Here is a 21626-nt window from a genome sequence, read left to right as displayed (position 1 = left end):
CCTTCCAATTCAGGGGGTGCAGGTTCGATCCCTGGTTGGGGAACTAAGATCCCACATGTTGTGCAGTGTGGCCCCAAAATAATAATAATAGTAAAAAAAAAAAAAAAGAATTATATATTTAAAAAATACACATTTTAAAATTTATTTGTTCAATTAAAAGAAACTACATAGTACTATATTACAATAATATTCTAATACAAAAGATAATGTATTTTAAATTTAAAATCATTTCATATGCCACACATAAACGTTGACCTAATTTCTTAAATTTTTAAATGGTGTTCTTGAAATTATAAGTTACTCAGAGGAGTCATGAATCAAAACTACAAAAGTTGAAGCCCTGAGAGATGAAATGTCTTGGATCTTTTCACTACGTCAAGTTGTATATTGTATTCTGTGTTTTGTTATTTTCTCTAACCCCTCTACTTTACTCCCCTGAGACTTTATAAGGTCCTTAGGTCAAGTACAATGTCTAGAGAATCCTAGTTCATCTTGAATTGGCAGATAGAATGCTTGTATTTAGTACGAATGTAATACATTTTTTGTTGAGTTTAATGATATTAATAGAAGTGTAGTTGATGAGTATAAATGTTGTATAATGGTTAAAAAGACACTATTGAAGGTTTCTTCTAATGGTAGGCTTGGTTATTTGAACTTTCCTTTAACTGAGAAATGAAAATGGTAGACAATATAAATTTTAAAAATACTTTAAAAGTAATGAAATGACAAAATGATATGGAATAAACAAACCACAGTTTCAAAAACCCCAATGAATTTCAAGCAGGGTAAATAGAATAAAATGAAATCCATATTTCAACCTATCATAGCGAAACGGAAGAAAACCAATAGACACTGATCTAGAAAGTCTAGATTCAAATTAGAGGAAGGCTATGGTGAAGAAAACATTTTAAATAGTAACTGAAATTTTGACTGATAACAGTATACTGTTGTCTAAAAGCACTTGCCAGGACTCTGATATATATTTTATGTATATAAAATATATATACATACTATAAATATGTAGTGTGTATATATACTCTCTATATGTAGAGAGAGTATATATGTGTATGTGTACTCTATATGTTATATATAGAGAGAGTATATATAGAGTATTTTGTATGTTATATATAGAGTATATATATGAAAATTACACATTAGAGCTTTGGTCAATGATTTTCCTGATGGTTAATATGTATTATGGACAATGAGGTTACTGACAAATCTCTAGGGACTTCCCTTAAAGCATACAACATTGAAATATTAATAACATTTTCCCAAACAAATTTAACATAATGAAGGTTGAGCATCTCTTCTCATTTGACAGTCCTTTGCATGCAACTTATCAAACAGACCTAATAATTTCTAGTATCTCTTTTTATAAAATGAAAGGGCAGATCTTTGTGATTTTTCAGGTTTTTTTTTTAAACCTGAAAGATAGTTTTAGTGTAAAAGACATTCTGAAATTTCTATTTTATTTATTTTTTTATATTAAGGGCCTGATTTTGAGAAGGAAAAATTAAAGTTGTCAGAGGAGATTTGAACATTTGATTAAGGTGGGATCAGGAGTGTTGAGAAACATACTTGGGAAACTTGGTTACCTACTTAATCTAAGTGACAATAAAACATTTAAAATTAGACATAGCAGGTAACAGGAGTATAAAGAACCTTAGTCCTTTAACTTTGTTTTCTTAAATAAGTAATAATAAAGCCGGCATAAAACACAGAAAATTTCTACTGCAGATAAACGAGTGTACATGACTGTGGCGGTGGATATGGTAGTCACGGAGGTGGTGGAGCCTGTCCGCTTTCTCCTGGAGACAGTAGTACGCGTGTACCCTGCAAACGAGCGATTTTGGTATTTCAGCAGAAAGACTTTCACGGAGACTTTCTTCATGAGGTTGAAACAGGTAGGACCTTTTTGTTCTTTTCACATGATACATTTTTTCCACCATTTTTTCTTTAATGCCAACATAATTTCTTAAATAGCAATAAAAAGCAATAGAATTCCTCAGATAATTAAATGATATTTAGAGTCAACCAACAGAGTATTTGAAAAATCCATATGTAGGTAATGTCAGTTGAAAAAAAACAACTAGTAATAATTATGTAGAAATTTGTTTTAGAAACCTGTAATGTGTACCTATAAAGTATCAACATACTTAATAGAAATAACGAATCTATATCTAAAACAACTTTTCTTCCTTTTATATACAATTACATAAAACCAAAAAGAAAGGGCACAGAAACATCGTATCTTTATAAAGTAATAGTGAAAAAATTATGAAGTAATACATGACTAATTGTTATAGTTATTTCTACCTATATAATATTATGTGAAGGTGTTGTTTGACTTATTAGTAAGGTTATAAAATTATTTTAATATTAAATGAACAAAAGTAGGGTTTCTGTGAAGTTCTTAAATTAGGCAGTATAAGTAGGTAAAATACACTTTTTGTTATGTAATAAAGGAAGAAGGTAACAGTGAAAAATAATTTGAGTTCTAGTAGTGTCCATTTTATGAAATCAGAGTAAAATATTCTATTTGAGTGATGGAAATCCTTTTCATCCTGTTCAGTGCTCCCTCTCTCCCAAGTTTAAAAAAATGCTTGTTGCTTCATATACTATAATATGCAAAATGTAATGTGGTAAAAGCAAGCATCAGTTCAGTGAACAAATATAGAAGCCACTTAACCATTTTCATATTAAAAAAAAACTTGTCATTGCTCAGTTAGGCTTCATATATTAGATGCTTTGAAATTGTTGTGGTTTTCATCTTTCATAAAATTATTAGAGCTGTGGTTTGACACAGCTTTTATTACTGTGTAGACTGTTTTTTTTCTTTTAGTTTTTGTAGCATATTCTGATGAAGATAATATGAACAATATTTAAAATTTTAGTGTCCTGAGCATATTTTCATATTTTATTCTGAGATATTTTTCTCCCTTCCTTCTTTCTTTCTTTTCTTTTCTTTTTGTTTTTTGGTAGCTTAATTGTTAATGACTATCAAAGAATTCATTTGTCATTTTGAGCCAAAGGATTATTCAGAGTTGCATAAGAGTGAATAAAGGAGCTGTATACAAAGTGGTTGTCATCATTCTAGTGACAATTAATAAATTATTATGCTGTGAATTTTTCTTCCTTGAGACTTGATAAAAAGTTAGCTTCCCCCTCCCGCCCTGCCCCCCCAAATTAGCTTTTTCTATATATATATATATGGCAAGATAAACAAGAGTACTGGAATTTATATATTTATATAAATTTCAAGAATATATATATTAGAGTGGATTTTTATTATTAAATGTTATTTTCGTATTTTTAAAACTACTGATGTTGAGTGACTGAGTGGTAAGTACCATGAGTTAAGAATTTCTTAGTACTAAAACATTAAAAATACTATTTGAGGCCATTTCATGTGAAATAAAAAGATTAAATTAGATTCACTTGTAATATTCAGCTCCAATAAATGTGAGACTGATTTAAATGAATATCAAATAAGAACATGGTTTCTAACTTTAGTGGTATAATTTAATTTCTTCAGTAGATATTGTGTTGTTCTGTTTATTATTATTTTTATTTCTTCTTGAGTCATTTTTGGTGATTTGTGTCTTTCAAGGAATCTTCAGTTTAATCAAGGATATTTAATTTATTGCTTAAAATATTACCTTTTTATTTTTAATGTTTTTAGGATCTGTAGGATCTGCTTTTATTTCTGATATTGGTAATTTATATATTCTCTCTTGTTTTTTGTTTTATCAGCCTAGCTAGAGGTCTATTAATTTTACTGATTTTATTCCCCCCCAAAGAACCAGATTTTGGGTTCATTGATTTCCCTATTGTTTTTCTGTTTTATCTTCTGTTGATTCCTTTTGCTTTCTTTTTTATTTCCTTTTTTTTTCTGCTTTGGATTTAACTTGTTTTTCTAGCTTCTTCACATGAAGATTATATCACTGATTTTTTTTTTAAACTTTTTTTCCTAATATCTTTTAATTTTTAAGGTTATAACTTTCCCTCTAACTTCTCAGAGTTGTTACAAGAAAACTCTGTTTCCTTTACTACTGTTCACACCACTTCATTTCTGACACCAGATGGGTGAGTGTTTTTCCTATAGCAATTAATTCTCCAATTGGACACCAATTGGATGGCCTACAATACAATTATGACACTAACTACCTGGAGTAGGCACAGACCCCACAGGTTAAGGGCTCAGTTCCACTAGACTGTGCCCCTCTTCCTTACTTCAGACACCAGTTGCAGGTCCAGGTTGTCCCCTGTGTTTCTGACCAACCAGCTATAACTTGGAGGTTCCCACAACCTCCTCCTCAGGTTTGATAATTTGCTAGAATGACTCACAGAACTCAGGAAAACAGTTTACTTAGTAGATTACCAGTTTATTATAAAAGGATACAGCTCTAGAACAGCCAGCTAGAAGAGATGCACAGGGCAAGGTATGGGGGAAGGTGTATGGAGTTTCCATGCCCTTTACATGCTCGCCACCCTCTCAGTACCTCCATGTGTTCACCAACCCAGAAGTTCTCTGAACACCTAAGTTAGGGTTTTTTATGGATGCTTCATTCTGTAGGCACAATTGAGTAAATCACTGGCTATTAGTGATTAACTCAAGTACCAGCTCCTTCCCCTTTCCTGGAGGTTGGGGGAGTGGGGCTGAAAGTTCCAACCTTCTATCATGTGATTGATTCCTCTAGCATCCATCTTCCCCGGATCCCTGTATCCTCAGGGGCTTTCCAAAAGTCACCGCATTAACATAAATTCAAGTGTGTTTGAAAGAAGCTCATTAGGAATAACAAAAGATGCTCCTTTTACCTTTATTGCTCTGGAACTATTTCAGAAATGGGATAAAAACCAAATATTATAACAGAAGATGTTTCTTTCGCCTTTATTGCTATGGCACTGTTTCAGGAGCCAGGATGAATACCAAAATATATATTTCTTATTATATCACAGTATCACAGTTGTCATGATGAATAAATATGAATTCATGTAAGGCCCTTTAGGACAGTGCTTGTCACCTGGTGCATGTTCAGTAAATGTTAGCTATTATTGTTTTTATTAATGTTAATTAATACTTGTATGTCTTCTATCTAGTCTCTATTCTTTTTGGGCAGAATCCTTTGTTTCTTAAGCCTAAAATAAATGAATGAATAAATGAACCAATAAATGAATAACTAACTCTGGTAGAAAGGTCAGGATTTTGGAGTGTGGTAAGGCAGAGGAGGGCATTTCAGTCAGAGACAAGAGTTGAGTCAGGTCATAGAACTCTGATGTAACATGATATGTTCAAGTTCTGTAGGAAATTAGATATTGCCGAAGCATCAGTGGGCATGGTGGGTAATTATTCTGAATAGGTAAGTCAGTACCATGCTTAGTCCTTTATCCTCAGGTTGGGAGAATTTTAAGCTGTGAATGACACTATATTTATAATTGGGAAAGGTCACTCTGACAGCAGTGAAAAAGATATTTGATATTGGAGGCAATAAATATGAAGTAAGAAGGCTATTGTGGCCAAGATGAGAAATGATGGCGTGAAGAAAGGCGGTGGCAGTGGGGATAGTAGAAAAGATGAATTTGAGAGGCCTTAGGGAAGTAAGAATCAAGATCTGGTGTTTGATGTGACGTGAGGTTGAGGGAAAACAAGGGATCTAGGATTACTTTCAGGTGACTGGGTGGTTGTTGATCCTTTTGACTGAGATGTTACGGATTCCAAGCTTGCTCTGCTTGCTGCAATGAATCGGGGACGAGGTGTTGAGGCAAGGAATACGACTTTATTCAGAAAGCCGGCAGACGGAGAAGATGCCAGGCTAGTGTCTCTGATAAACCATCTTATCGGGGTTTGGATGCCAGCTTCTTTTATAGCACAGAGAGGGGGAGGAGATGAGTAAGTAAAGTCAAAAGGCCATAAGTTTTGCAAATACCCCCGTGGAATGGCCAGCCTCGTGAGGGGATGTGTTAATTTCTTCTTCTTTCTTGAGACATCCACAGGTGGGTGGGGTGAGGTTGTCTCCCTGTGAACTGAACAGAGGCACTTTAACATTCAGGCAGAGGGGCAGGTTTCCCTGAGGCAGGCCATTATGTATGATTATAATAACAAAAGCAACAATAAGCAAAGGTTAAAGTCAAAGAAACAGATCGAACTTGGAGTCCGATTTAGCTTTTCCCTGTTACAGAAATAGACTTTCAAGGAGAAATGTTTCGAGGCTCATGGGGAAAGCTAGCGGAGTTTCAGATATGCTGAATTTCACATTTCTGTGGAACTATTAGGTTTAGTAAGCAGTTGGATATTTGTATCCTAAGCTTGGGAAATAAAGATTTTAAAAGTGGTTAAAGCTTGAGAATTGTGACTAGGAGTAGGTAAATTACCCTGTGGCCAAGTGTTGAATGGGGAGACACTGAAAAGATTGGTATAGGAAGAGGATTGAGCCAAGTGAACGTAGAAGGATAAGCACAGATCTAGGGGTAAAATCACAAGAGCACGAGGCCAGGAAAGGTGAGGGAGGAAACTGTTTCCAGCAGGAGAGAATGCCTGCAGCATTAGGTACTTCAGGAAGGTTAGCTAAGGATTTGATTGGTAAATAAGAGACAAAGATCTTAGACTGTAAAACTTGGACAATTTCAGAGGCGTAATGGGGCAGAAGTTAGACTGCAGTTGATTGAGGCTGGAATGGGAGACAAAATGTCATAATTCACCTCTGCAACTGGGAACAAAAGAGAAGCTGGGTACAAATCCAAAGTATTAGGGTACACTTTATTTTATATACAACTTTTATATACAAAGTTAGAATTTTAGAAAATTCAGTCTCTCTTTCTATTTTTCCTGGGTTTGGAAGTCAAACCCTCTGCTAGTGATTTTGCTGAATGAATACCCATCAAAATATGGAGTCAAGTGCTGAAAACCTTTTGTTGCCAACATTTAGAGGAATGCCATAGCAGATATTTTGAAAGTGAACTAATTTCTTTCTTCAGAAATAGTATAGTTAAGATATTATGTACAAACTGGCAACTAGTAGATAAAAAAGTTCTGGAGGTCTAATGCACAGCTTAGTGATTGTAGTCAGCAGTCTAGTGTGCCCTTTTACCACGGATTCCTCAAGGGTGGATTCAGTCAACCATTAATCAGTCTGTGGATCAGTCCATGGATCAGTTCCTGGTTGGTTGACTCTGTGGATGCAGAACCTGCAGCTACATAGGGCCAACTGTACTATGTCATTTTATATAAGGGACACAAGCATCCGTAGATTTTTGTGTCCATGGAGGGGTCCTGAATCCAATCTTTCCATAGATAGCAAGGAATGACTGTACTGTATTATAAATTTTAAAGTTGCTAATAGACTAGATCATAATTGTTCTCACCACAAGAAAGAAATGATAAAGATGTGACATGATAGAGGTGTTAGCTAATGCTACAGTGGTAATCGTATTGCAGTATATAAATGTATCAACACGTTGTACACTTTACACAATGTTATATGTCAGTTATATCTCAATAAAAAAGAAATTATGCATCACTTGATATTTTCTTTTTTTAAAAATTTATTAATTCATGGGAGGACTTTCAAAACAGCTGAAAGCAAAATTAGAATTTTGGAAGGTTCTGCTGCTTCAAATTTTATGTGCTTATTATTCTGTCATTTCAAAGTGATTTTTTAAATGACAGTTTTGAAGTACCCCAAAATAGAATTCATATTGAAGATACTCATAACTTTAAACTATAGTGACATCACCTGTTGCTACACTAATAAATTGCCGAAGAAGTCATTTGATGAATTATTATTTCTTCCTTTTCCTATTACTGAAAATAAATGCTGTGAGTCCCATCATAAGATGTTTATTGGCAGGATTCTTTGATAGGAAAGTTATAACCTTTGTAGTAGTGTTTTTGTTTTGTTTTGTTTTGTTTTATAATTTTTAAAATCATAGAATAATTTTATATTCTTCTGGTTGTATTTTGCCTAAAGAACGATAAGACATTTAGATGTTACCACTTACTTTCAGATTTGCTTTGTATTGTACTATACAGTGTATCTTACTATGAGACTACATCAAAGGAAATAAAATTGAATAAAGCAGTATTTCATTCTGGGTACTGAAATGAGAATAGGTCGGTTATTATAGGCCTTCATTGAAAACTTGAGGAGTTATTAGTTGATTGAAAAGGATTTATTCTGAAAAATTAGTATTTAAAGATTTGAAATGGTAAGCCAGAAAGGAGAGAATCCTTATGTACATATACTCTTTTGCAATGCATTTAAAAAGTAATATGCCAGTTGTTAAGAAAAGCAAGATGGCAAGCACAGTGACTTGGGATCCTTTCATTAAGTGTTAGCATTCCTTTCCCTTGTCTTTCATTTGTGGAGTTTAAGAAATTACACATTACTACATTACCAAGGCCACATTACCAAGTGGCCTATTAGTGAGGAATAAATGATCCTCATATCTAAAGACTTTTAGTGTGTTGAAGATTTAATAAATAAAACAAGAGGCTTATCACCTGGAGAAAAATGTGACAAGGAAGAGCTACTTGGGCATGATGGGGAAGTAGCAACCTAATTGATATTTAATAATGAAATTTTGCTTATTTCATAGTCAGATATACTTACTTTAGGTCCAGATAATATTCTTGTACTTAAGACTATGGTCTTACTCTTAAAATACTACTTGTTTGAAATTTTGAAATGAAATTATTTTTTATGGACAGAAGTACCTGCTTTTGTTCACAGTAATGGTGTGCAACATTTTTAGCTGTGTTGTTCTTCATAAAAATATTTTCTACTTTTTGCTTCTGCCAAAATGTAGTAAAAATTGATAACAGCAGTTATGTTAGGCATAAAAGAGTAGAAGCATATGGAGATGGGAGCTTGGAAGATGCAACACTTAACTTCATTGAACTCAGTGATCTTTTATTTTATAAATTAGGCATTTATGAATACTATAGAGTTTCAAGAAAAATAGGAGCAGATTTAGCTGCTTAGATGAAGTTAGTGTAAAATAGAGTTCAGTTGTCAAGGGGTCAGCTGAGTCAGCAGCATTGAAAACATGTAGGGGGTGGTTCTTGAATTCTTGCTTAATTTGGGGATGTGTGATAAACTACAAAGAACAATTTGAGGCAATTGAGAAAAAACAGTGTTATGAAGAAAGAAATGCTTATATAATATTCATTTTAAAGATACTCTTAACAAATGTTGTTTACATTAGATTAGTTTAGGAAATCCAGAACATTTTGAGGCCAGCACATGTTTTAGTGTAGATTTTTTTTTAATTTTTTTTTTTATTTTTTAGTGTAGATTGACATTTCTTCAGACACAAAGCACATGTTGTAGAATTAGTAAGGTTTAAATAATTTAAATAATTTCTATTAGCATATCTGATTATCATGATGAACAAATTTTCTGAAAAAAAAATGTGTTGCTGCTTATTATGGAGATTTTTAAACTCTAATAATAATAAAAAATTAAGTTATGTTTAGTTATTGGAGCATCTGGCCTAAAAAGACATAGTGAAATTTACGTTTGATTGAGAAGGAATCACCTATTCCAGTGTAGATACGTAGTGTATGTGGGTTAATAGTATTCCTGAATTTTTTTTTCATCTCTAAAATTGTATGCCATTTGAATTAGTGAATTATATAAACAGTTTTTAGCACAAATAATTCCATGACTGTTGTAGTCAAGTTAATTCAAAGTTAATTTATAATATCTATTGTAGTGGCACAGCAAGGATAAGATATTTAAAATACAACCTTATCCCCAAAGGAACTTTGTGTCACCTCCTATTAATAAGGAAATATATAAAGATTACCATTTTACAAGGAGGGTTATGATAAATACTAGGTGAAAATAATGTACAGAATGCTGTGGGGTTTAGAAAAAGGAGGGACAATAGTAGTAGAATGACACAAAGTGGTGGTTAAAAGGAGTTCCTTTGAGGGTATATGTGAGTCGTTTTCTGTGATCACAGCACAGAGGGAATATTGTAGGGGTGGAAAAAATTTCCCTTCTTCCCTTTTAGATTCTTTGGCTTATCTAATATTTAAATAAATATAAGACAGATTAACAGGAGGAAAATTTAATTATGTACATATGGGAGCACCATAAAGATATGAAGACACAAAAGGTTGCTGGTAATTGAAACTTATATACCATCCTGAGCCAAAGAAAGGGGAGGGATCTATGGATACAAAGGGGAGGAAGGCCATTCACAAGAAGGGACAGATGTTTGGAAAACAAAGGTTGCCCTATTATACAGATAAGTTTCTTAGGTAAAAAGGTATCTCTGGTAATAGCTCTCTTCCTTTGCTCTGTAAATTTAGGCAATTGAGGGAGAGGTAAAAGAGCTTTCCTGAATCTGCTAGGATTTGATTGCCTTTAGCTCAAAATAGTAATCCTTATGCTTGTCACTGAACGCATGTTTGGCTGCTCGCCGCTCGCTGCTCGAAAGCCAATACTCATGTGAAAGCCAATACTCGTTGTTTAGAAAGGAAATGTTGCTTTATTCAGGAGGCCAGCAACCTGGGGAGAAGGCAGACTCATGTCCAAGAACCAATTCCTAAGATTCTGCTTGACCATGAAAGTTTTTTAAAGGGAGAAAGGGGAAGTTAATCGCATTTAATCATTTGGGGAGGGGTTCAGAGTCTGTGTTATCTTCCACTGTGTCCAGACTTTCTTCTCATTGGTTGGTGGTGAGGTAACAGGGTGGTGTTCCAGGAATCTGGTGCTCTACCTGGGTGGGGGGGGGCGGGGCTTAGTTCCTGCAGAAGAACTCAAAGATATGTTGTTATGTATATTCCTTGAGCAAGAACCACGTCTCTGTCCTATGCTGCACTGTTGTTTCTTGCCTGTTCCTCATTTCTTTCTGCATTCCCACCCTTCCCTAATTAGTAACTGTTTGAATCTTCCCTTTGGTACTCAGGGAAGATCTGGGAGGCTGAATGAAGCTCATTTCCTACAAACAAGAAATGGGGAACACGGAAAGGATTTGTACCCTAGAGCAGCAGTCCCCAACCTTTTTGGCACCCAGGACCGGTTTCTTTGAAGACAATTTTTCCACGGACCGGGGTGGGTGTGGGTGATGGTTCAGGCGGTAATGAGGTAATGAAAGCGATGGGGAGCGATGGGGAGTGGCAGAGGAAGCTTTGCTCACTCACCCACTGCTCACCTCCTGCTGTGCGGCCTGGCTCCTGACAGGCTGCGGACTAGTACGGGGATTGGAGACTCCTGCCCTAGAGCGCCCCATAGGGTCCTGCTTGGTTTCATGCTAATGTGGCGTATTTTGGGGTGACAAATTCTGCTCCCCTGCAGTATATTTGAGCATGTAAGATACTGTCTGTGCTATCACTTTGTAGACTGTAAAGTGACACAGAAGGGTAACCCCAAATATTAATGATTTGATTCTGATAGTAGGCATGAGGCTAGTTCCCCATTCTGTCATTTGGTAGTTGTGTCCACGAGCTTCAACTTCTTCATGTGTAAAATGCAGGTAAAAATAATACCTACCATGTAGCGTTGTTTGCTCATTTACTTATTAATTAAATAAACATTTATTAAGTGCCTGCTCTGACAGATCACTGTTGTAGACATTGGGGATATAGTGGTAAATGCTGCAGATGAAGTCCCTGCTTCATGAAGCTTACATTCTATGCATGGAGGATACATGGAGGGGACAGACGGGCAGGCAAACAAATGGCAAGATAGCAGATAGTAACAGAGTGCTATGATGACTTGGTGGATATTGGGTGGTCAAGGAAGGCCTCTGTAAGAAAGTGTCATTTAAATGTCTGGGGTCTGAGTGACAAGAGGGGACTTACCAAATGAAGATCCAGGGAAGAAGACCTTTCAAGGGATGAGCTTGGGTTGCTGCCAGGATTGAATGCTTGCTATCGTTATTGTTATTAACATAATTATTTGCCCAGAAAGATTTCTAGAAGAGCACTAGAATAGGATATGGAAGCCACTTTTGCTTCTTAGTTATTCTGCATATTGTACCACAGGTTAGACATCTCATGCCTCAAAGTGTTATATCATTTAACAGCACAAAACAGTAACCAGAAGTAACACTTCTATAGCACTTACTGTGTGCTGAGTACTGTTCCAAGTACTTTACCTGTTTTTTTTGTTTTTTTTTTTTGCATCTGCTAGGAATAAAATTTACCTTCAGAAAAGAGAAGTCTCATGAAACAGGAGAGAAGGGTGTTAGGGTGGAAGAAATTTTCCTCTACTCTTTTAGGTTCTTCTGGCTGGCCTAAGAATTACATTGACATGAGATAGATTAACAGGAGAAAATCAAACAAAAGTTTAGTAACATGTATACATGGTAGAGACCCAGGAAAACTCAGTAATTCTCCAAAATGGCTGAAGCCCTTCCTTCAATACCATCTTCAGTTGAAGACAAAAGAGGATGTTGGGGGTAGTGTTTTGGAACTTCAAAGGGAAAAAAGGCAGTTCGCATGGAGATGGAAAAGCAAATATTTGGTAAGTAGATGTTTGCTGGGCCATGCAGAGACAGTGGGACACAGAATGGACTGTGACCTCTAGGCCCTGCTGAGTTTCCCCCAGCACACCTAGCCCATATCCTTTGCAGACATCTCTTATTGCAGCTCTGTTCCACGAACAGGCCCTCTATCTAAATTTAGGCAGTTAGGGAGAAGGTCAAAGATTTTTCCTGAGTCTTTTTGGCCTTGATTTGTTCCATCTCTAAATAATTTGCATGCCAAAGAGACATTTTGGGGTGGCAAATTTTGCTCCCCTACAAGGGGAAGTTACAGAGAAATGAGAGGCAGAGTCATAATGTCCAAGAGACCTAAAGTTAAGACTGGAGGTCAAGTGTTAAGGGGGAGGAGAAGCTTCTCTCTTGACAAGTCTGTTCTCCAAAGGCCATCATCCTGTTTTGTGTTTTCAGTCAAGAGATAGTTTAGAGGGAAGAGGCTTGTCTGAAGAAAAGGGTAGGTTTTAGGGAATGACAAAAGTTCATCACAGTCTTATCTGCTCTCAGAAGCTCCTGTGTGTGGCTTGGCCCTTAATAGCGGAAAGTGAGCCACCTCTTCTTTCCTCTCTAGGAGAGCATGAGCCAGGCTGGAAGTAGAAGTAGCTGCCCTTTCTTAGATCTTTTTTCCTAGCACAGGCCTCATTTAGGCTTTTTATGGGCTCTGGGCTAAATATAGGTTTAATGTTAAAATAACTTTTTTTTTTGTCCTCCTCCCAAATCTCTTCTTTGCTTTCAGGTGCCTTAACATTCCTTTCAGTTGGAGGCAAAGTCTTTTATCAGTTATTAGAGTTAAAAAGCATAAAAGGAAAATTCCCTTTTGAAGATGCATGTTGATTTGAACCTGTTTAAATCAAAGTATAATCAGTTGGAATGGATAAATTGGGAATTTGGGATTAGCAGATACACACTACTATATAAATTAGATAAAAACAAGGACCTACTGTATAGCACAGGGAACTATAGTCAATATCTTGTAATAATGTATAATTGAAAGAAATCTGGAAAAGAATATATATATATATATGTATATATATATATATATATACATATATATATACACACACACATACACACATGCATATAAAACCGAATCACTTTGCTGTATACCTGAAACATTGTAAATCAACTATACTTCAATTGAAAAAAAAAGTATAATCAGTAAATTACCAAGAGTAACTATGTGAGGTGAAGGATGTTATTGTGGTAGTTATTTTGCAATATATATTGATATAGTGTATCAGATCATTATGCTGTACACCTTAAACTTGGTGCATTTTTTTCTAAGTTGTCCAATTAATATGCATAGGGCCATTTGCAGTATTTATTTATTATCCATTTGATGTCATGGGGTCTGTAGTGACATCCACTCTTTTGTTCCTGGTGTTGGTAATTTGTATCTTCTTTCTTTTTCACTTTGTGAATTTAGCTAGAGGTTTATCAATTTATTGGTCTTTGTAAAGAACTACCTTTTGGTTTCATTGATTTTTAATTTTTTCTGCCCCTGGTTTTATTGATTTGTGCTGTTAATCTTTATTTTCTCACTTCTGCTAGTTTTAGATTATTTTGCACTTCTTTTCCGAGTTTCTTAAGGTGGAAGTTTAGGTTATTGATTTTTGGATGCCTCACTTGAAATACTTATAAGCATTTATAGCTCTAAATCTCCCTATGTACACTGTTTAGATGTATCCCACTAATTTTGATTTATTGTATTTTTGTTCAGTTCAAAATATTTTCTAATTTGAGCCTTCCTCTTTGGCTTAGATCCATGGAGTATGTAGAAGTGTGTTATTTTATTCCCAAGTATTTGGGGATTTTTCAGATGTATTTCTGTTGTTGATTTCCAGTTTACTTGTATCATGGTCACTAAACATATTATTTCACATTTAAAAATTTTCTTAAAGTTTGTTTTTATAATCCAGGAAATGGTTTGTTTTGGTGAATGTTCCATGTGCATTTGAAAAGAATGTGTACTCTGCTGTTATTCGGTGGAGTGGTATATAAATATCAGATCCTGCTGTTGACGGTGTTCAGTTCTTCTATAACATTGCTGAATTTTTGTAAACTTCTTCTCATTACTGTGAGAGGAATGTTCACATCTCCAATTATAAACGTGAATTGGTCCATCTCCTTTCATTTCTATGAATTTTTCGCTTCATATATTTGAGAGCCTGTTGTTAGGTGCATACACTTACAAGATTCTTATCTGTTCTTGTTGGATTCGTCCTGTTAACATGGTGCAGTGTCCTTCTTTATACGTAGTGATTTTTTTTTCTTGCTTGGTAGTCTGCTTTGTCTTTTATTAATATAGTCTCTTCAGCTTTCTTTTGATTAGTGTTTTCGTGGTATGTCTTCTAAGCTCTTCAACTTGCCTATGTCACTATATTTAAAGTGGGTTTTTTTGTAGACAGAAAATAGTTTTCTCTTTTTAAGCATAAGCTGAGAATTTTGTTTTTTAATTGTTTAGGCAGTTTATATTTAACATAAATATTGATATGTTTAAGTTTACCATTTTATTATTTGTTTCCTACTTGTTTCTTATTTTACATTTCTTTATTTCTCCTTTGCTGTCATCTTTTGGATTATTTGAACAGTTAGTATTTCATTTTTATTATATTTCTTTATATAATTATTTTAATGGTTGCTCTAGGGTTTGAGGTCTTTGTTTCTTAAATATAGCAGAAATGCAATAAAAATTTGGTTGGTTTAAACATCACCACTTAACTTTTCATGGCTGTCTTCTTTTTTTTCTATGTTTAATGTAGTAGACAGTTTTACATTTCATTATTTGCTAAATGATTTGAAAATGCACCCGAAATTTGATTTATGGTTCAAAAGTAATTCTTGAAAACAGTGAATAATTAAAGTAGTTTTATTTTTATAATTTAAATGGATTACAGTACAGGTAGATATTAGAGATATTATTTCTCTATCTATGCCTATATTATTCTTTTTTTTTTTGATTTTTAGAATTTTATTTATTTTTTTATACAGCAGGTACTCATTAGTTATCCATTTTACACACATCAGTGTATACATGTCAATCCTAATCGCCCAATTCATCACACCACCACCCCTCCACCCCACCACCACTTTTCCCCCTTGGTGTCCATATGTCTGTTCTCTACATCTGTGTCTCTATTTCTGCCCTGCAGACCAGTTCATCTGTACCATTTTTCTAGATTCCACATATATGCATTAATATACGATATTTGTTTTTTTCTCTTTCTGACTTACTTCACTCTGTATGACAGTCTCTAGATGCATCCACATCTCTACAAATGACCCAGTTTCATTCCATTTTATGGCTGAGTCATATTCCATTGTATATATGTACCACATCTTCTTTATCCATTCGTATGTTGATGGGCATTTAGGTTGCTTCCATGTCTTGGCTATTGTAAATAGTGCTGCAGTGAACATTGGGGTACATATGTCCTTTTGAATTATGGTTTTCTCAGGGTATATGCCCAGTAGTGGGATTGCTGGGTCGTATGGTAATTCTATTTTTAGTTTTTTAAGGAACCGCCATACTGTTCTCCATAGTGGCTGTATCAATTTACATTCCCACCAATAGTGAAAGAGGGTTCCCTTTTCTCCACACCCTCTCCAGCATTTGTTATTTGTAGATTTTCTGATGATGCCCATTCTAACTGGTGTGAGATGATACCTCATTGTAGTTTTGATTTACATTTCTGTAATAATTAGTGATGTTGAGCAGCTTTTCATGTGCTTCTTGGCCATCTGTATGTCTTCTTTGGAGAAATGTCTATTTAGGTCTTCTGCCCATTTTTGGATTGGGTTTTTTTTTTTTTTAACATTGAGCTGTATGAGCTGTTTATATATTTTGGAGATTAATCCATTTATTATTTCCATTACTCTAGGAGGTGGATCAAAAAAGATCTTGCTGTGATTTATGTCAGAGAGCGTTCTTCCTATGTTTTCCTCTAAGAGTTTTATAGTGTCCGGTCTTACATTTAGGTCTCGAATCCATTTTGAGTTTATTTTTGTGTATGGTGTTAGGGAGTGTTCTCATTTCATTCTTTTCCATGTAGCTGTCCAGTTTTCCCAGCACCACTTATTGAAGAGGCTGTCTTTTCTCCATTGTATATCCTTGCCTCCTTTGTCATAGATTAGTTGACCATAGGTGCGTGGGTTTATCTCTGGGCTTTCTATCCTGTTCCATTGATCTGTATTTCTGTTTTTGTGCCAGTACCATATTGTCTTGATTACTGTGGCTTTGTAGTATAGTCTGAAGTCAGGGAGCCTGATTCCTCCAGCTCCGTTTTTTTCCCCTCAAGACTGCTTTGGCTGTTTGGGGTCTTTTGTGTCTTCATACAAATTTTAAGATTTTTTGTTCTAGTTCTGTAAAAAATGCCATTGGTAACTTGATAGGGATTGCATTGAATCTGTAGATTGCTTTGGGTAGTATAGTCATTTTCACAATATTGATTCTTCCAATCCAAGAACATGGTATATCTCTCTATCTGTTTGTGTCATCTTTAATTTCTTTCATCAGTGTCTTATAGTTTTCTGCATACACGTCTTTTGTCTCCCTAGGTAGGTTTATTCCTAGGTATTTTATTCTTTTTGTTGCAATGGTAAATGGGAGTGTTTCCTTAATTTCTCTTTCAGATTTTTCATCAATAGTGTATAGGAATGCAAGATATTTCTGTGCATTAATTTTGTATCCTGCAACTTTACCACATTCATTGATTAGCTCTAGTAGTTTTCTGGTGGCATCCTTAGGATTCTCTATGTATAGTATCATGTCATCTGCAAACAGTGACAGCTTTACTTCTTCTTTTCTGATTTGGATTCCTTTTACTTCTTTTTCTTCTCTGATTGCCATGGCTAGGACTTTCAAAACTATGTTGAGTAATAGTGGTGAGAGTGGACATCCTTGTCTTGTTCCTGATATTAGAGGAAATGGTTTCAGTTTTTCACCATTGAGAGTGATGTTTGCTGTGGGTTTGTCATATATGGCCTTCATTATGTTGAGGTAGATTCCCTCTATGCCCACTTTCTGGAGAGGTTTTATCATAAATGGGTGTTGAATTTTGTCAAAAGCTTTTTCTGCATCTATTGAGATGATCATATGGTTTTTATTCTTCAGTTTGTTAATATGGTGTAACACATTGATTGATTTGCGTATATTGAACAATCCTTGCATCCCTGGGATAAATCCCAGTTGATCATGGTGTATGATCCTTTTAATGTGCTGTTGGATTCTGTTTGCTAGTATTTTGTTGAGGATTGTTGCATCTATATTCATGAGTGATATTGATCTGTGATTTTCTTTTTTTGTAGTATCTTTGTCTGGTTTTGGTATCAGGGTGATGATGGCCTCATAGAATGAGTTTGGGAGTGTTCCTTTCTCTGCAATTGTTTGGAAGAGTTTGAGAAGGATGGGTGTTAGCTCTTCTCTAAATGTTTGATAGAATTCACCTGTGAAGCCATCTGGTCCTGGACTTTTGTTTGTTGGAAGATTTTTAATCACAGTTTCAATTTCATTACTTGTGATTGGTCTGTTCATATTTTCTATTTCTTCCTGGTTCAGTCTTGGAAGGTTATACCTTTCTAAGAATTTGTCCATTTTTTCCAGGTTATCCATTTTATTGGCATAGAGTTGCTTGTGGTAGTCTCTTAGGATGCTTTGTATTTCTGTGGTGTCTGTTGTAACTTCTCCGTTATCATTTCTAATTTTGTTGATTTGAGTCCTCTCCCTCTTTTTCTTGATGAGTCTAACTAATGGTTTATCAATTTTGTTTAACTTCTCAAAGAACCAGCTTTTAGTTTTATTGATCTTTGCTCTTGTTTTCTTTGTTTCTATTTCATTTATTTCTGCTCTGATCTTTATGATTTCTTTCCTTCTGCTAACTTTGGGTTTTGTTTGTTCTTCTTTCTCTAGTTCCTTTAGGTGTAAAGTTAGATTTATATTATTCTTATTTTGTTTAGCGTCTAGTATGGTGGTATAAACATTGAAATAATAATAATAGTAGTAAAAATTTGTTCCAGGCCCTTTGGTTTATGTTCAAAGTATTGTTATATTTAATCTTCTGAATAATTTTAAGGTGGTTTATTTCCATTTTATTGATATAGATACTTTGACTCAGCAAAGTTAAGTGTTTTGTCCAAGAGCACACTCTTATTAGTAGTGAAATTTGAGTTCAGATTCAGATCTATTTGACTCTAAAATTCATGTTTTACCATTAGTCTAGTCATTCATTCCACTGATATTTGTTGAGTACCTTCTATGTGTCAGATACCATATTATTTCTGATTGAAAGTCAACATAATCCTTGTGCATATGATGCTTCCTCTCTTCTGGATGAGATAGCCATTAAACAAATAAATGTAATAATAAGAAATATATTTAGTTATATTGTAGTAAGTTCAGTGAAGAAGGACAAGGTATGCTGGGAATCAAAAACATGGAAACTTAGTTTAGATTCTTTGTAAAGTGACATTACGAGGTAAGGATCCAGGATTGATGGGAGTTAGCAAAGAGTAGGAGGAAAAGCTGTATTGGCAGAGAGAAAAGGATGTCCCAAGACCTTGAGTGGGGAAAGAATTTAAAATTCCCAGAGCTGAAACAAGGCCGGAGTGGCTGAAATGTAGTAACAGTCTTTGGGTGTGAGATGAGGCTTGAGAGAGAGGCAAGATCCAATTTATCTACGGCTTTGTAGGCCATGCTAGGTTGGTTAATTGTCTGTTGCCTTAATTTGTCCTCCTTAACCAAAGGCCATTTAGAATATAAACCATTTTTAAGGTGAAAAGTATCTACTTCCATGAATTAGCTGAGGGATATAGCTGGTATCTCTTTACCTAAGAGCAAGGTAGTCAGTCCTGAGAATCCAGCATCACTTGCTTATCTGTCTGCCCTGGAATCTGTGGTGTCTCAGGTTTTTCTGATAAAAGAAATTGAGTTTTCTCAAAATGGTTAGTAGGTTTCATTGTATTGGTTAAAATAATACTAAAAGAACCATACATTTAGAATATTATGTGAAGAACGATATACTTCAAAAATTTTTCTCAACTTCAGACATGCTGTAGATCAAACATGACATGCTGCTCTTCATTTTAGCTCCTTTTAATGACCACTGAAAGATACTATCTTTCAATGTTTTCTTCAAATTTCCTTTTTTTTAAAAAAAATTTGTTTATTTGGCTGCGCTGGGTCTTAGTTGCAGCATATGGGATCTAGTTCCCTAACCAGGGATTGAACCTGGGCCCCTTCCATTGGGAGCGTGGAGTCTTAACCACTGGACCACCAGGGAAGTCCCTCCTTCAAATTTCTAATGTTGAAACATGTGTTTATATCTTTCTCAGTCTGAGGGAAAAGGCCATACCAATGCTGGAGATGCAATATATGAGGTGGTGAGTCTACAGCGAGAGTCTGAGAAGGAGGAACCAATCACTCCTACTAGTGGAGGGGGCCCATTGTCACCCCAGGAGGATGAAGCAGAAGAGGGTAAGAAGTGAAATTTATTCAGTTCCCTCTCTTTACATAGCTGCTTTACTTATAATCCTCAACGATGTGTGTGGTGTGTGTGTATGTGTGTGTGTGTGTGTGTGTGTGTTTGCACGTGCGCACGCACGTGCCTACGGGAGGGATAGAGCGAGGAGTGGTGATTCGCTGTAGTCTCTGCTACTCTTAGACTAGATTCTACTAGATGCAGAAGAGAATTTGGTCTATTTGGTTCCTTGGTTGAATACTCCCCAGTCCCACTTATGCAACTATTTAAATTTGACAGCCTAACTTTGCTGTCTTGCTCCCTATTTTAAGTACTTTTGAAGTGTTTAATGAGAAATTTCAAATTCTCTCAAGTGTTTTTAGAATTTCAGTGATATGTCATGTCCTACTCCTCATTTGACATTCAGTTCTGACTTTTTTGTTGTTGTTGCCTTTTCAGTTACCATTCACTTTTTTGAAATACTAGCTGGTATCTGCTCTGTTTACTACTTGAATGCTGCTGAGAGATGCTAACCAACCTCACGAGAGTCACACTTCATTTGGCTCTGTGCTCAGTACTTTTTATAGAAATTAGAGCTAAATGACAGATCTTTACTTTTAACCTTTATATTATCTGCTTACAGGGTAGGGTTTATTAAAAGAAAATTTCTTAATTTATGTTATCTTTGAAAAGGGCATTTTAGAATTCTCAGTCTTTCTCTCTATGAAACCATTCCTTTCTTCGATTGCCATAAAAATAAGTTATTTTTAGCTAATATTTGTTGAGTGCTTAGTATGCTAGACATTATTCTGAGTGTTTTCATTTAAAAAATTTATGAAGGTATAAATTACGTACAATAGAATGTACACATTTTAACTGTATGGTTCATCAAATTTTGACAAATAGATATACATCTGTATAACTACCACAAGAATCATGACATAAAACATTTCCATTAACCACCCCTCCCTCCACCCTCCCCCCTGGCCAAATTTCCCTCATGCCCCTTTACAGTCCATCTTTTCCCCTCACTTGTGGTCTTTGTCAGTCACTGATCTGTGTTCTGTCACCATGTTTTGCCTTTTCTACAATTTCATATAAAATGAATCATATAGTACAGGCTTTTGTATTGATACATAGCATCTTTCACATAGCGTAATACTTTTGAGATTTATGTATGTTGTATCAATAGGTGGTTCCTTTTTATTGTTAGTAGTAATCTGTTGTAAAGATATGCCACGATTTGTTTACCTATCAATTCACCAGTTAATGGACCTTTTAGTTGTTTTTAGCTATTGGCTATTAGGAATAGAGCTGCTATGAACATTTGAGTATGAGTCTTTGGTGAATATGTGCTTTCATTTCTCTTGGGTAAACACCTAGGAGTGGAATGGCTATGTCTTACAGTAAGTGTATGTTGATAACTTTGTAGGAAACAACTGAGCTGTTTTTCAAAGTAGCTGTGCCATTTTCCTTCCTGATGAGTCAGTTGCTTTGTATCCTTATCAACATTCGGCACTGTCAGTTTTTAAAATTTTAGCCATTCTAGAGGGTGTATAATCGTATCTTGTGATATTAAGTTGAATTTCTCTAATGACTAATGCTGTCGTGCATCTTTTTCTATGGTATTTGCCATCTGTTTATCTTCTTGGTCAAGACTCTATTCAAATCTGTTTCCCA

General features: G+C 35.1%; 1 protein-coding gene across 15 annotated transcripts in view; it reads left to right on the top strand.

Moving 5' to 3' along the window:
* RABGAP1L (RAB GTPase activating protein 1 like) overlaps positions 1-21626 on the top strand; it is a 786837-nt gene that overhangs the window by 225393 nt on the left and 539818 nt on the right. For all 15 annotated transcript variants that reach the window (XR_014256708.1, XR_014256709.1, XR_014256710.1 and 12 more), the window contains 2 exons: positions 1741-1907; positions 19822-19963. Coding sequence is in view for 6 of the 15 variants with exons in the window: in XM_082437232.1 (XP_082293358.1) it covers positions 1741-1907; positions 19822-19963 (309 nt within the window). In the remaining 9 variants the exon portion in view is untranslated. The remainder of the gene's footprint in view (positions 1-1740; positions 1908-19821; positions 19964-21626) is intronic.

Source organism: Balaenoptera physalus, assembly GCF_965194825.1.
Source record: "Balaenoptera physalus genome assembly, chromosome: 1".
Lineage (NCBI taxonomy): Eukaryota > Metazoa > Chordata > Mammalia > Artiodactyla > Balaenopteridae > Balaenoptera > Balaenoptera physalus.
Note: the sequence above shows the minus strand (reverse complement) of the source record. Positions and strands in the feature narration are given on the sequence as shown.